The following is a 15,966-nucleotide window of genomic DNA, read 5'->3' on the forward strand; positions in this document are numbered from 1 at the left end:
GAGGATGCACTCTCGCTACCATTTGACACAATGACTCGACTACAATCCACAGGATATTTCTTTTCAAAACAGGTCATTACTAGGTGGAATGACAATTTCCCCATTTTGGAAATTGGTTGCAGACATAGGCCCAATGGGTCAACATGTGATGGAATGGGAGGCATATATACAAAATCTCAAGCGAGTGGGACTATGTAGATCAAAGTTTGGCGACCAGATAACTTGGACTAGGAAATTGAAGAACAACATGGTGGTTGTAGCGTACGCCTACATGTATCTTATTTCCTCCCATGTTTCATTAAACGATACATGTTGGTTCTAGAAAGTCTGGAAATTAGATGCTCCTTTAAAGATAATACTTTATGTATGGTTAGCTTGGCAAAAAAAAACACTGACATGGGAAAACTTATGCAAAAGGGGCCTCTATGGTCCTAGAATATGTTCACTATGTTGCCAAAATTATGAGATTATATATTTTACTATTTTAAAATTGCAGGCAGGAGATTCATTGATATTGAACAATGTACCATGTGGTCGCTGGAATTTGGTGGGAAATATCAGGAAACTTCACTCTTTATTTTTTGGGAAATTTGGAAGGCCAAGAACAGGTTTATCTTTGATGGTGTGCACATCAATCCACATTATATTACACATAACATTCTATTATGGCTGGTGATCTGTAATGCAAACTTGAAGGTGATGGAAAAATTGCAAGTAAATTTTTATGTATTTTAGGCAATGGATCACTTTGAAAAAAACATAAAATAATGGTTTTTAAACTTAGTTAATATTATAAACATAGACAAATATACCATATCAGAAACACATAACAACACAAATGATAAAGGAGTTCACCCCTCTCTGGGGTTACATCTCCTAGTCCAACTTCCAATGTTGGGCCTCTTTCATTAAGTGCTAAAATTTGTGTTTACATGGATTCACAATGTTCATAGTGTAAAAATGATGCCTTCAATGGCTTCAGAACAGTAGAAAACCCCCAACTGGGCTCTTGTTGGGCTCAATTTGGCCAAAAAATGAAGAAGTTATGCTCTCTCCAAGTTTTCCTTGCTAACTAATCTACAAACTGGACTAATGTGCTAATGGTTATACGAATTTGCGTTTCCAGGGCGCGCCAAGCTACAATTTCACTCGGTGCCGGTGATATTTGCGTTGAATTGGGTGCATTCTGTTGCTCATATTAAATGCCCTAAAAGGCATGTGGCAAAAAACCTGGGCCACATGGGGCCATGTGCCTGAGGGCTCGGGCTAACCGCCCACCCTTGTCAGCATAGCCCCCAGGCTCATTGTCTAGTGGTTATGTGGAGCCCCTAAAATCGGGGTCATTCCAAAATTTTCATGTCCAATGGCCGAGCTCTGCATTGAGATTCCGCCATGGTTCAATGGATGCCATGTGATCCAGGGCTAGTCCCCAAAGTTTTGCCCCACCTCAACTGTTGGCACTAATTTGGTGGTTGTAGCTTGTGGTGCCAGAAGCTATGGCCAAGGCTAACCCCAAGCCCTAGGCTCTTGCTTCTTTGGTCTCGTGGTGGTAAGGTGACTGGGGGCCAGGGCTTTGCCCCAACCCCGTCCCCCAACAACAAAATGTATACATTTTAAATATAATTACGAGACTATACTTGTTAAGTAACACCATGTGCCCTAATGGTAAAGAGATGCATTGCTACTCCACAGGTCACGCATTTTGTTTCGGTTGAGCCTATGTTTTACCCTTGCCAAATTTTATTTGACACCGTGGTGCTAGGTGGCAGCCCATTATTGGGCCACGTGGCATCCTACCATTGGCCAAAATAAAAAATCAACCACAAATCAAAACACAATAGATTCGAACCAATATGGAGAGGCCAAGTGGAAACCTACTATTGACCCAAATTGTACAATCAACCTGCCTAGTTACCTTGCCTAGTCAACGTACGGACTGCCCAGTCAGCAGTCCTTCAACCGACCTAATTTTTTTTTACCTGTTTGGGAAAGCGATCAGAACATGATATCGGGAGCATACGATATCAGTTTTGAGTGATTCAAGTTGCATTCAATTCAGGTTGTCAAGATCTATACTCTGGTATAGGTTTCGAGCATTTTTTAACACTTTTAATTTTGAGCACTTTATTGATCCCTTGGATCACTCCTCCCCTCTTGAAGCATTTGGACCTCCAAAAGACTACTTCCAGTCAACAAACATATGAGGGTACAGTTCCCTCACCCTTCCAATCTCAATCCATTTGGATTTTCTTGGATTTGTGCCTTTGAGTCCCACATGAAGGTACTCCATATTCCCTCGTTTTGAAGTTCTTGTTTTTTTCGGGGATAGTGTTTTGCTGCAATTCTTCAAGAAATTCAGGAGAGAAATATTCTATTGAAGGAATCTGAACATGCTCTCCTTGATCATCAATCAAAGGAGGCTCATACAATCTAAAGTTCTGAACATTAAAAACTACATACATGTTCATATATGGAGGCAAATCCAACCAGAAGACATTATTACCAATCTTTTCTAGAATCATAAAGGTTTGTACCTTATTGGTTTTAGTTTTTTACCTTCTCCTTTAAGCCTCTCCTTGCTAATGTAAAGCCAAAATTCATCTCCAACTTGAAAATTATGGTCAACACGATGCTTATCATGCCTTGTCTTGTACTTGGCTTGGCTCTTTTCCAACTGTTCTTGAACCATTTGATGCACCAATTGAACTTGTTTAATGAATCGCTTGGCCTTATCAATGTCACTATGACCATCAATAGCAAAATATTTCCCAAAGATAAAATCTAAAGGAGATTTTTGTAAGTATCCAAAGCATGCCTCAAATGGATATGTTTGAGTCAATGAATGCTTTGCTCGGTTGTAAGCATGCTAAATGTAGTGTAAGTGTTCATCCCAAAGCTTAGGATGTTTGCTACAATAACCATGAAGAAGATGTACTACCATTCTGTTCACCACTTTTGTCTGACCATCGATTTGTGGATGGAAGTTTGTGCTCTTTTTCAACTTGGTGCCCATGAGTCCCCATATGGTTGACCAAAATTTCCTGACAAATTGATAAACTCGATCAGAAATAATGGATTTGGGTAACCCAAAATGTACCCATACATTTGAAAGAACATTTTTGTAGTCTGTTCAGTTGTAACCTACTTCTTACAAGGCATCAAAATACACATCTTGCTGAAACAATCCACCACAACATAAAGATAATCATGATTTTTTTTAGACATAGGCAACCCTCCTACAAAGTCCATAGAAACACTTTCCCAAGGACGGGAAGGAACTGGAAGTGGAGTATACAATCCTAACTTTCTATTTCTAGGCTTACTTGTAGCACATAAAGAACATCCTCTTACATATTGTGACACACTTTCATTCATTCAGGCCAATAACAATACCTTTGTAATTGTGTCACCGTCTTGCCTACACCAAAATGGCCAGCAATAAGAGAAGTATGTGCTTCCCTTATGATGTTGACTCTTTCACCCTGTGGAATGCATAGCTTTCCAAGATGATACAAAATTTTATCATGAACATGGTAATCTAATTCCTCTACTTGGTTTCCTTGACACAAAGTTGCATATACATCTTTAAAATCGTCATCTAAAGCATATTGTTCAACATAGCTCTCATGCATGATAGAATTATGCTTAAGAATAACTGAAGCACTAAAAATTGGTCTAGAAAGCATGTCAACAACTTTGTTATAGATACCTTTCTTATACCTTATCACCAAGTGGAATTGCTACAAGAAACCCATCCATCTGAAATGCCTTGGTTGTTGTAGCTTGGTTTGTGATTGCAAGTATTGCAATGGTTGATGATCAGTGTGAATGATAGTTTCCTTTTCCATTAAATAGTGTTTCAACTTTTTCACACTTTTCACTAATGCATACAATTCCTTGTCATATGTAGGATAGTTAACTACTGCACCATTAAAAGTTCCAGAATGGTAACAAATGGGCTTACCATGTTGCATCACGACCACTCCCATGACATAATCACTTGCATATGTTTGTATCTCAAATGGTTGTCTTAAATTAGAAAGTGCAAGAACTAGAGTTGTTTTGATTCTCTCCTTCTATGCATCGAAGGATTTTTGTTGCTTTCCTCGCCACTGATAAACCTACTTCACACTTGTCAAGGCATGTAATGGAGCTGCAATTGAAGAAAAGTTAGAAATGAACTTTCTCCAGTATTGAGTTGCTCCCAAAAAGCTTCTAACCTCTGTTACATTATTGGGTTTAGGCCAATATACAATGAATTTGACCTTTGAGGGATGTATCTTCAATTCACCCCCTCCAACAATATGTCCCACATACACTAACACAGTCTTTCCAAATTCACATTTAGACATCTTTAAAAACAACTTCTCTTTCTTTAAGACATCTAAGGCTTGCCTAACATTCCTGACATGTTCTTCAAGAATTTTGTTGAATATCAATATGTCATCTAAGTAGAGAATCACAAAGTCATTAAGGAAAGGCCTTAAGACATCATTCACAACTCTCATGAATGTTGTAAGAGCATTACAAAGCCCAAATGGCATAACCAACCATTCTAACAAACCTTGATTTGTTTTGAAAGTTGTCTTCCATATGTCCCCTTCAACAATCACAATCTGATGATAGCCAGTTCTCAAGTCCAACTTAGTGAAATACACAACATCTTTCAACTGATCAAGTAAATCATCAATTCAGGGAACAGGGTAACGATTCTTTACCATAATCTTGTTCAAGGCTTTGAAATCCACACACATGTGCCATGTACCATATTTCTTTGGTACTAAAACAATTAGTGACCCACATGGTGATGTGCTTGGTATGATGAGCCCTTTATCAAGAAACTCTTGGATTTGTCCCTTGGTGCATTCTCCATGACTGATATATTGTACATGCCAATGTTTGGAAGAGGAAAATCTTGTTGCAATTGGATCTCATGTTGGATTCTTATTTTAGGAGGTAATCCTTTGGGTTCCTGAAACATATCATCATAGCTGTTAACAACCTCAAACAAATCGGATTTTAATCTTGCATCACATCCTTAGAAGGCTTCATTTTCAACATTCTCTTTTGGTTTGATCATCAAGAGTACAAAATTCTTACTAGCATTAACAAGCCTTCATTTTTCTAGCATTCACAAGTGATAATTTCAACTTCTTTTTATGTCATATAGCAATGCACTCAATACCATCTTTAAACAAGTGATATTTGTTCTCATGGCGATGAAAGATGGCTCTCCTATCATATAGATATGGGCTTCCCAGAACAATACCACAAATGTCAATTGGAATAACATCAAGCTCTAACTCATCTATAAAGTTTGCAGTGATGGAAAATCTTAGTTTACATCTTTTTGTCACATGCAATTTTGCATTGTCACATATCCAACCTAAAGGATAAGGTTTAGGATGAGGAGTGGTTTCCAAATTCAATTTCTTAACAATGTCTTCTGAAATAAGCTTTGCTTGTGATTCACTACCAAACAATTTATCTATCTTGGTATGTTTTGAAATGACTCTATTGTGGAAAATCTATATTATTTATTTTTCATGTTGAGTTTCGTTGAGGCTACTTGAAGAACTAGTATTACCAATAGAATCCTTACCTTTAAATCCCATGGTTGTGATCTTTGTTTCATCCTAGGATTCAGATCCTAAATCATGTCGTGTAGTTGCAACAATATTTTGTTTCCCTTTATTATTAAACTTTTTTGGTTTCATTTGAGGATAAAGTTTCCAACAATGGTCTTCATCATGTTATTTTGAACAATGTTTACATGTGAATTCTTCTCCCTCTTTCTTGACTGAAGCATTCTTCTTCCCTTTTCCTTTGAATTACCCCTTTCCTTTGTCTCCATGCGTGAATGGATTTTTATTTCCCTCTTGGGGAACATTCCTCCCTATTGCTTCTAAATGAGTTCCTTGTACACAAACTTCATCTAGTTTTGTAGGGTTAAACATGAGAATTGTGTGTCTCAAATAACTTTGTAAACCTCCGATATTTGAGTAGAGTGTCTTGAGAGGATAAATCTATACGCAAATTCAAATCTCTTTTCCTAAATTCTTGAGTATAGCTTTGAACATTTTGAACCTTAGCTTGCCTAAAGTTTTACCAATCCATTATAACTTTTTGCATGTATGCTAATGGATAAATTATCTTCTTATTGCAACAACAAAATCATTCCAAGGGGATAAAACCTTACCACTTTTCTTCATGTCCTCTTGAGTTTTTTCCTCCCACCAAATAAGTGTTTCACTTTCCAACCTAAGAGAAGAAAGTTGAATTTTGGTCTCGTCATCCTTGATTCTTTGTATCCTGCAATACACTTCAATCTAATGAACCCAATTATACAATTTCTCAGCATTTACCTTTCCATTGTACATAGGAAATTCAAAATTTATATCAAGCTTTAACAAAGGAGTTTTACCATGTCCCTTTAGAGAACTTGGAGGTGTTTTTGAAAGGGTAGAAATAGAATAAGATGAGTATGAAGATGAGGATGAGGATGGAGGTGAAGGTAGTGGCTTGCCACCATTCCCTCCATTCCCTTTTGGAGGTTTGTCTCCTTTTCGTCCATCTCCTTTTGGAGGTTTTGAGCTCTCTCCTTGCAACCTTGAGTTCCTCTCCTCATAAAGAGCTTTAACCATTTCAAACATTTCAAAGAAGGCTTTTCTGAAAGTTATTTCATCTTCAAACATCCCTTCAGGACCTTCTTCATGTGCCATGATTGGTGCAACTTGAAGTATGAGTGTTCTCCTTGAAAAATGTGAGACCTTGGCTCCACAAGTTCTCCTTTTCCTCTTTTAAGCTTCAACCTTGTAAGCATCATAAACCACTTGAGAACAAAATAAAACCTTCAAAATAACCTTGAGCTTTGATACTAAACTATTATGTAATGCAAACTTGAAGGTGATGGAAAAATTGAAAGTACTTTTTTTTATGTATTTTAGGCAATGGATCACTTTGCAAAACACATAAAATAATGGTTTTTAAACTTATTTAACAACATAAATAGAGAAAAATATACCATATCAGAAACATATAACTACAAAAATGATAAAGGATTTCACCCCTCTCCTGGTCCATCTTCCAATGTTGGGCCTCTTTCATTAAGTGACCAAATTTGTGTTTACATGGATTTACAGTGCTCAGAATGTAAAAATGATGTCTCCAATGGCTTAGAAAAGTAAAAAAACCCCCAGTTGGGCTCTTGTTGGGCTCAATTTGGCCAAAAGCTGAAGAAGTTATGCTCTCTCCAAGTTTTCCTTGCTATCTAATCTACAAACTACACTGAACTGCTAATGGTTCTAAGAATTCTGCCTTTTTAGGGCAAGCCAAGTGATAATTTCACCTAGCGCTAGTGAGGTTTGCACTAAATTGGGTGCATTCTGTCGCTCAAATTAAATTCCCTATGAGGCCTATGACGGAAAACATGGGCCACATGGGGTTAAGTGCCCGGGGGCTAGGGCTAAATGCCCGACCCTGTCGGCATAGCCTCCAGACTCGTCGGCTAGTGGTTCTATGGAGCCCATAGAATCGAGGCCATTCCAAAATTTTCGTGTCTGACAACTGAGCTCTGCATTGTGTTCCGTCTCGCGGTTCCATGGCTACCATATGATCTAGGGCTAGTCCCCAAAGTTTCGCCCCACCTCAACTGTTGGCGGTCACCGGGTGGTTGCAACTTGCAGTGCTGGAACCTTGGGTCAGGGCTAAGCCTGAGCCCTGAACGACTACTTCTTGTGGTCCCATGGCAGTAAGGTGACCAGGGCCAGGGCTTAGCCCTAGTCCCGTCCCCCAACAACAAAACACATACATTTTAAAGATAATTGCGCCATTATACCTGTTAAGTAACACCATGCGCCCCAGCGGTAAAGCGCTGCATTTCTACTCCACAGGTCACTTGTTCAATTATGGTCGGGCCTCTAGCCGACCCTTGCCAAATTTTATTTGACCCCGAGGTGCCACATGGCAGCCCATGATTGGGCCATGTGGCATCCCACCATTGGCCAAAATAAAAACTCAACCCCCAATCAAAACTAAATAGATTCGAACCAATATGGAGAGGCCAAGTGGCAGCCTGCCATTGGCCCAAATTGTATAGTCATCCTGCCCAGTCACCTTGCCTAGTCATCATATGAACTGCCCAGTCAACAATCCTATAACTAACTTGCAAATGTTTTACCTAAATTATCAGAATGCAATATCGAGAGCATATGATACGGTTTTGAGTGATTCAAGTAGCGTTGGATTCAGGTCATTGAGATCTACACTCTGGTACCAGTTTCGAGCATTTTTGAACGCTTGAATTTTAATCACTTTATTGATCCCTTAGATCAACTGGGCAAAAAGGCTTCTCATGTCCAAAAGGTAAAGGATATCTCTTGCAGACATATTTCATATCCTCTGGTTTATCCTGCTAGATACTTTTATGGTGTGGCTCAGTGTGGATGTTGCGGGTGTGGAGTCTGGATTCAGATGGAACAAAGAAATCACTACAAAATCTATTGGTCTGGGGGTATTGGCACAAATATGAGAGTTGAGGTATTGGCCCTCTAGGGACTATTGTGGTTATCCAAAAAAATTGGCATTGACACCCTTCATGTATATGGAGACTCTCGTGTTCTCATTAATGGTATGACCTCAAATGCAAATGTCTGCCCTCCTAATCTACAAGGATGGATTTCTGAGATTCTCCTCCTCAGGCAATCTTTCAATTACACCACTTTCCCACACATCTACAGGTAGGAAAATGTGACGGCAGACTCACTCTCAAAGCGGGAACTATCGACAACCTCGGGTTCTTTCTTTTTTTTCCACTTGGAGTCTGATCACATCAGAAAGAGTGGATTGGTTCCATTACCTTGATTTCTAGTTATTAACACTATTTCTCTATTTTCTGTGTTGAGAGATCTCTCTGATAGATAATGATTTTTCTTGATGGACTTTCAAAACATTGGTTGTTCAGTGTAATGCAATATATGGTGATCTTTTTTAAATCTTTCTATTAAGTGCCCTTTGGATATGGTATGTATTTCTCAGTGTAATATTCTGAATATGCTTTTGACAATATTTTGAAGCATATGGACAACATGTAGTAACACAATGGAAGCATATATGGTTATGATAATTGTACTCGTACATATTTAAACCAGAGTTTTTTCGTCTGAAAAAAAAGACATGGTGAAATTGTATCATAACTTTTATATAAACCTTTCTTATAATTTAAATATAAAACCATTTTTTTGGAAAAAATAATATTTTATAATTAGAAAACATAAATATAAAAATAAAAATAAAAATTAAGATATACAAATATTATAAAATAGTATTATAAATATTTATAAACAATAAATATAAATGACAAAGATATAATAATTTTAAAGTATAATTTTATATTTATTGCATTAAAGTAGTGAGATGTTTTATAGTTTAAATGAAGGAGATATTATTTTATTTGAATAGATTTTTTTAAGAGTAGAGTTAGTCAAATTTGTCTTTATAATTTTAAATTATAATTTTATATTTATTGCATTAAAGTAGTGAGATGTTTTATAGTTTAAATGAAGGAGATATTATTTTATTTGAATAGATTTTTTTGGGAGTAGAGTTAGTCAAATTTGTCTTCTAGATCTTTTGTAATGTTTTATTAAAAATTAAAAAATAAAGAATAAATAACTATATTTATGATAATATTTAAAAAATATTATTTCTAATATTTAGTAAATCTAAATTTCAAATAATTTATAAAAAATATAAATATAATATATATATAAAATAAAAATTTTAAGTTAAAATTTCAAATATCAAAATTTTAAAAATATTTATTTGTTTCAGCTATAAGAAAATTAAGAATGCGGAATAATATTTATAAATTAATATTATAAATATCATGTAATTAACTATCACAAATTAAAGAATGCAAAAATTATTAATAGCAATAATTTTTTTAAATGAAACATAACAATAATTTTAAAATTAAAATGTATAATTATAAATGGGATATTAATTATAAAATCAAATATGACCTATATGCATAACATCTAATATATTCGTACAAACAAGATATTTGTAAGAGTTTACATACACACTTACAAGAAGAGTGATGATGGAGAACAAAAACTCAAAATAAGAAGGATTGAAATAGTGTAAACATCACATCAATAACTTATCGGGGAAACAAGAATGGGGGGAATGAAACGACGATACCAATCTATTTTTGATAAGAAAGCTCGAGCAATAGTTCTTCGTTTTGAGACAAGTAGCGAGTCTGCCGAGCAGTCGGTCGAGCGATTCAAGGGTGTTATAAACTTGTTATAAAGACGGGAGGGAAAGTCATGGCATTAAGGGTTCCCCACAGGCAAGTCATAGTGAGATTTGATTATAGACATGACATCTAAATAGAACACAATTCTGATATAAGGAAAATATTAATATAGTGTAAATATCACAAATGTTATAGCGAAATTTGATTATAGACATGACATCTAAATGGAACACAATTTCAACATAAGGAAACTATTAATGTGGAAAAAAATGCTAGCACAAAGATCAATATTATGTTGTTGACACTTAGATAACCTAAAATGTACAATGATGGTCTCTTCATTACAAGGTTCTTCATTACCCTTTGGTTCTCAAATTCTGATGCCACTACAATGCTAGTATGGGTGAGGCTACCAAATAATCCCCTTCCTTTCTGGCATCACAAGGTTCTTGAGGAAATTGGGAACACGCTGGGGTCATTCAAAAACATGGATCTCAAGATAATAGAGAAATAATTATTTACCTTTTCCAGAATCTGTGTAGAAATAGACCTAAGTAAAGGTCTACCAAAGTACATTAAGTTGAAACATAAAAACTTCTAATGGACCCAACTTTTGGATTATGGAAATACAACATTCAGATATCGATCATGTTACCAAATAGGACACTTATAGAACACATGCCCTTAGGCAAAAAAAAACCCAAAAAGGAAAAATGTGCAAGCCCACAAAACAAAAGGATGGTAGTCCTCTGATCTCTAGCTCATGGAGAAAGAAGAAGAAGAAGAAATCACAAAGAACCTTCCAAAATAAGAAAAAGGGAATGCTTCGGTCTAATGGCAATGTAACCCGCAAGCATAATGGTACATAATAAGAAGCAGTCGAAGGACCAAAACTGCGGAAAAAAATGGCACACAAAGAGGATGGGATGATGGCACAAACAGAGTTCATGTTTCAGAAATTTCAGAATCAGACAAATAACTCCCACCGAAGATAATCAGGAGCGATTTGATAATGGTTCCAATCGACCCCAACTCAAGGGATGACAGAAGGTCCAAAAATAGAAAGGCAAGAAAGAGAAGTTAAGTGATTACTATCACACTTAACTTCATAGGTTTTTGTTATTTTTTCACTTAACCATACCACTTGAGCTAAGTTCCTTCAACTATTTTTTACATTTTAATTAATTTATGAATCTTAATTTAAAAATAAGTTGTTATAATAAAAACATATTTTAAATATAAAAAAAATAACAATTAATCATATTCTTAACTACATTAAATCTTAGTATTAGAATGCTATCACATCAATATGGAAAGTTTCACCTTAAAATCATTACACCATTCTATAAACTAAGAACAATACAAACTAGAAGTTAAGTATAATTAGATGTATTTTTTTACATCTTAGTTAATTTAAGAATCTTAGTTTAAGGATAAGTTGTTATAATACCAATCTAGATCCATCTTAACTCCGGATCTACTAAGCTCCTAAAGGGATCAAATCCCTTTTCACTCTAAAACAAGTTTGCATCTCAAGAGATTTGATCCCTCTTAGTGCTTTGTAGATCCAGAGTTAAGATAAATCTACACTCGTTTAATTTTCCCCATTAAATAGACTATATTCCACATGAATACAATGGGTTATTTTATGTCTATTATTATTTTATTTTTATAGGATTATTTTTGTTTCTTTACACCATTTCTATCATACTAGACTGGAGAGTATCTTTGGGCCCAAACATAGTATTTTAAAAATAATATAAATAATAACCAATTATATTTTTAATTATATACAAATTTAGTATTAAAATATTATTAATTTGGATAAATTAGATATACTTTAATCAAATTTATAAATTATGATGTGTGTGTGAATTAAATATCATAGAGTGATAGGAAATATTGAGAAGAAATATTGAGTGAATTATTATAATAATTCACTCAATATTTCGTGCCACCACACCCTCAATGAGATAATTAATTCACTCCCACCCCACTCCAACAAATTTTAGGATTATAAATTATAAATATATAAAGATGAGAGTGAGAGTGAGAGTGAATCAATTATATATATGTATATCAAAGTGGGAAATATGCATACTGAAGGTGAAGAGAAATATTAAGTAAATTAATTATAATAATTTATCCAATATTACTCTTATGAAATAATTAATTCCACATTAATTTGTCCAATATTTTCCCTCTGCCTTTATATATACATATTCTTAATTACTTAAAATCTTAATATAAAAATAGAAATTTACTAAACTCAATACAATTTATAATTATGATTTTATGATTATAAGTTATGAATTTATGGTTTAAAAATCTATTATTAACATACTGGTTATTTCAGTCACTAAATTATATTTAGAAGATAATATTTTAAAATTGTTTTTTTTTATATCAATAATAAATATTATTATTATTTTATTATTATTTTATAATTTTACAATTTATATTTTATAAATTTATATTTACAAACAAACTGAATTGCAAAGTTAATAAAACATAATTACTTTGAAAATGTTTTAAAATAGAATCTTTTATTTCACACAATAAAATCATGTTATTTGTGTTTATTTTAAGTGGTTAAGAAGAGTGATTGTTTTTCTTGTTATCTAGATTCAATTTTCATAAAAGATACCATCATTTTTTTTAATGGGTAATTGATTTCCTCTTCACCCATATTCAATTTCCACAAAAGATATGATGAGATATGTTATGTTTATAAATGTCTTTCTATTCAACATTGGAAGATTACTCTTATAATGATTCTGGTTGAACTTAAATTTTCATTTTTTTTATTTTTATTTTCAAGTATAAAGATGGAAGTTTACTAATATGGTTGGATGCGTTGAATTTAAATCTCTATTTTTTTATTTTTAAGTATAAAGATGATATAGAGTTGATTCTCACTATTACCACTAATCGAAGATACAACCAACATAGATCCATTTAAGTACAGATCTAGCATTTTTCTTCACGTGCAAACTTCTTAAGAGTGCAAAATACAATGTCTTATTTTTCATTGTTTAAATTGTATTTGTGATTGTTAAATAGAGTATATATATGACCAAATAAAAGTTTTAGCCATAAAAACTTAATTTTTTCTTGATATAGTTTATTTAAATTTCTTGTTGAATTTTTTTTTGAAAAGTATAAGATTTAAACGTCCTATTCGCACATTTTTTTTACTTCTAATTAGTTTACAACATATTCATTTTTTTTATAGCCGGCATTACTTTTCTATTTAAAACATAATTTTTATTTATTTTTTTATAATTTTTATTTTTTATTTTTATTTTAAAGATAAAAACAAACATAGAAACTTACACATCCTCTCAAGTCAATAAGTTGAAAGTAAGACACTATTACCAATATAACCTCTAATTGAAAATAAGACAAGTTGAAAGTCATATAAATGACACTCACAAAAAATGCCTTAACAATATACTCATTCACATTCAGTGCTATTTTACTGGTGTGTAAAATAAGTCTCTCAGAGTCAATAAGTTGAAAGTAAGACACCGTTACCAATATAACCTCTAATTGAAAATAAAAATTAAAAGTCATATAAATCACATTCACACGAAAATACCTTAACAATATACCCATTCACATTCAAAACTATTCTACACTTCGTGGAATCATTTTTTTTAACACATGCCAAATAAATAGACCTCCTACTCCTACGCTTTTGTGTGAAACGAATCTCAACGGATCTAGAATGTAGATGTCACAACTCGCATGCCAATTTCTTTTTCCTGTTGCTTGAGACTGTGCAAGAAATGAAGTGACTAGCTGACAAATAGCATTGAGCAGAGGTCGCCATGGGCATTTTTTCCTGAAATTTTTCAAATTCACATTATGGTTTTTAATCTGTACTTTGCAATTTGCAGCCAATGGTCATGAATAGATTATAGTTTGTCAACAAATTATGGATCCTTTGACCGGAACGCACAGGCTGACCTGCGCATTCATCCCAATACGTCAGCTAAAATATTCGCTTGCGAAAGAGAGTACCTGCGGTCCCCTGTTTGCTTAATAATTGAGATCCATGATGGATGCATCTGGCAAATTTCAATTCAGCGGAGAAAATAAAGTATGGAAACCATGACATTATAAATATAAATTGAAGGCAGACCCCTGGGGAAGTATTGTGATTAATGGATGAAGTTAAGCTGCTGACGATTTGGCCGAGTCCTTTTGGGCGGAAAGTGGAAATAGCCCTGAGGGCCAAAGGGATCGCTTATGAGATCTTGCAGGAGGAAGATCTGAAGAATAAAAAGTCCCAGCTGCTTCTTGAATCCAACCCTGTGTATCAGAAGATCCCTGTGCTTCTCCATAATGGCAGATCAGTCTGTGAATCTGCACTTATTGTAGAATACATCGATGGAACCTGGCCTCATGCTCCGCCCCAATTGGTTCCAGATTCTCCCTACGATCGCTACCTCCTCCGCTTCTGGGGAGATTTTCTTGAAAACAAGGTGCAAAAGTACTAAAAATTCTCAAATCTAATCCAATCACTGGTCACTCTTTTCAGATTTGGTAAAAAAAAAAAGGGGCTCTGGGGCTCTGTCTGTATTTGTGTTCATGGGTTGTGATTGTTTTTTTTGTTTGCAGATTAGAGATATTGGAGTGAAGTGTGCAGATTCGCCAGTTTCAGTGCAAGAAGAGTATGCTGAGATGTGGGTAACTCTGGATTCTGCATTGGCCAGAGGGAACCTGATGTTCTATGATGGAATCAAGCAGGAAAAGGAAATTAATTATCTGGATGCCTGCTTGGGCTCATGGATACCTTGGCTTGAGCCCTTAGAAATATGTGGAGGTTTGCTGGTCCCTTCCAGTGACAAGTGCCCCTCTCTTCATAAATGGATTCAATCTCTCTCACAGAACTCCATTGTTGCATCAACGTTCCCTGCTGCCTCACAAATGCTGGAATATGCTAAAGGACGCTTCCACCTTTCTTAACCAACGGCATGAGAGATATATTCAATGTATATATTAATGTTCCGATCTCTTTGCCATCATAAAACCTAATGCTGTAAGGCCATTGATGTTGGTTTTCTGGTTACAATACAATTCAATTCCATCTGGGGAATTCAAGCTGTGGGATTTGATCTTGGATTGCAATAGTTTAGGTTTCAAGAGGACAATTAAAGTTTTCACATGATCATAAACTATACAGCTGGATTAGTTTTCAGAGTTAGATCTTAAATATTATTGTAAAATACATGTTGCTTACCATAATCAAGATTTCATTTTCTCCGTCAGGTAGTAGGGATCTCTACATCTCTATAGGATATAGGCACAATTTAACTTTTTTCCATATCTAAAATATCTATATATTTTATATGAGAAATATATATATTGCGGTCACATCAATATTTATCATGTCATTTACGAGAATATGTACATTTTTTTTTTCATATCTAGAATATCTATATATTCTATATGAGAAATATAGATATTAAGGTCACATCAACACTTATCATGTCAATTGCGAGAATTGAAGTTAATTAGGGAAGACCTCTCCCAACTACTGGAAATAAACCCAATTTATTTTTTTTCATATCTAAAATATCTATATATTCTATGTGAGAAATATAGATATTGAGGTCACATCAACACTTATCATGTCACTTGCGAGAATTGAAGCTAATTGGGGAAGACCTCTCCCAACTACCTAAATAAACCCAATT

The 15,966-nt window shown here is 34.5% G+C and overlaps 1 protein-coding gene across 1 annotated transcript; it reads left to right on the forward strand.

Annotated features, from left to right (window-relative positions):
• Positions 1–14,402: 14,402 nt before the first annotated feature.
• On the forward strand, positions 14,403–15,537 carry LOC149206478 (putative glutathione S-transferase). Its single transcript, XM_089393731.1, has 2 exons — positions 14,403–14,751; positions 14,888–15,537. The coding sequence occupies exons 1-2, from the start codon at positions 14,431–14,433 to the stop codon at positions 15,233–15,235; spliced, it is 669 nt and encodes a 222-aa protein (XP_089249857.1). The 5' UTR covers positions 14,403–14,430; the 3' UTR covers positions 15,236–15,537.
• The last annotated feature ends 429 nt before the right edge of the window (positions 15,538–15,966 follow it).

This window comes from Pinus tabuliformis, chromosome 1_2, assembly GCF_031772625.1.
Source record: "Pinus tabuliformis cultivar Carrire ecotype Pingquan chromosome 1_2, CPIR1, whole genome shotgun sequence".
Lineage (NCBI taxonomy): Eukaryota > Viridiplantae > Streptophyta > Pinopsida > Pinales > Pinaceae > Pinus > Pinus tabuliformis.

Excerpts from the sequence above, each read along its gene's own strand:
- LOC149206478 (XM_089393731.1), top strand. The coding sequence starts at position 14,431 with ATGGATGAAGTTAAGCTGCTGACGATTTGGCCGAGTCCTTTTGGGCGG. Across the intron at positions 14,752-14,887 it reads GAGATTTTCTTGAAAACAAG|ATTAGAGATATTGGAGTGAA; the intron begins GTGCAAAAGTAC and ends TTTTGTTTGCAG.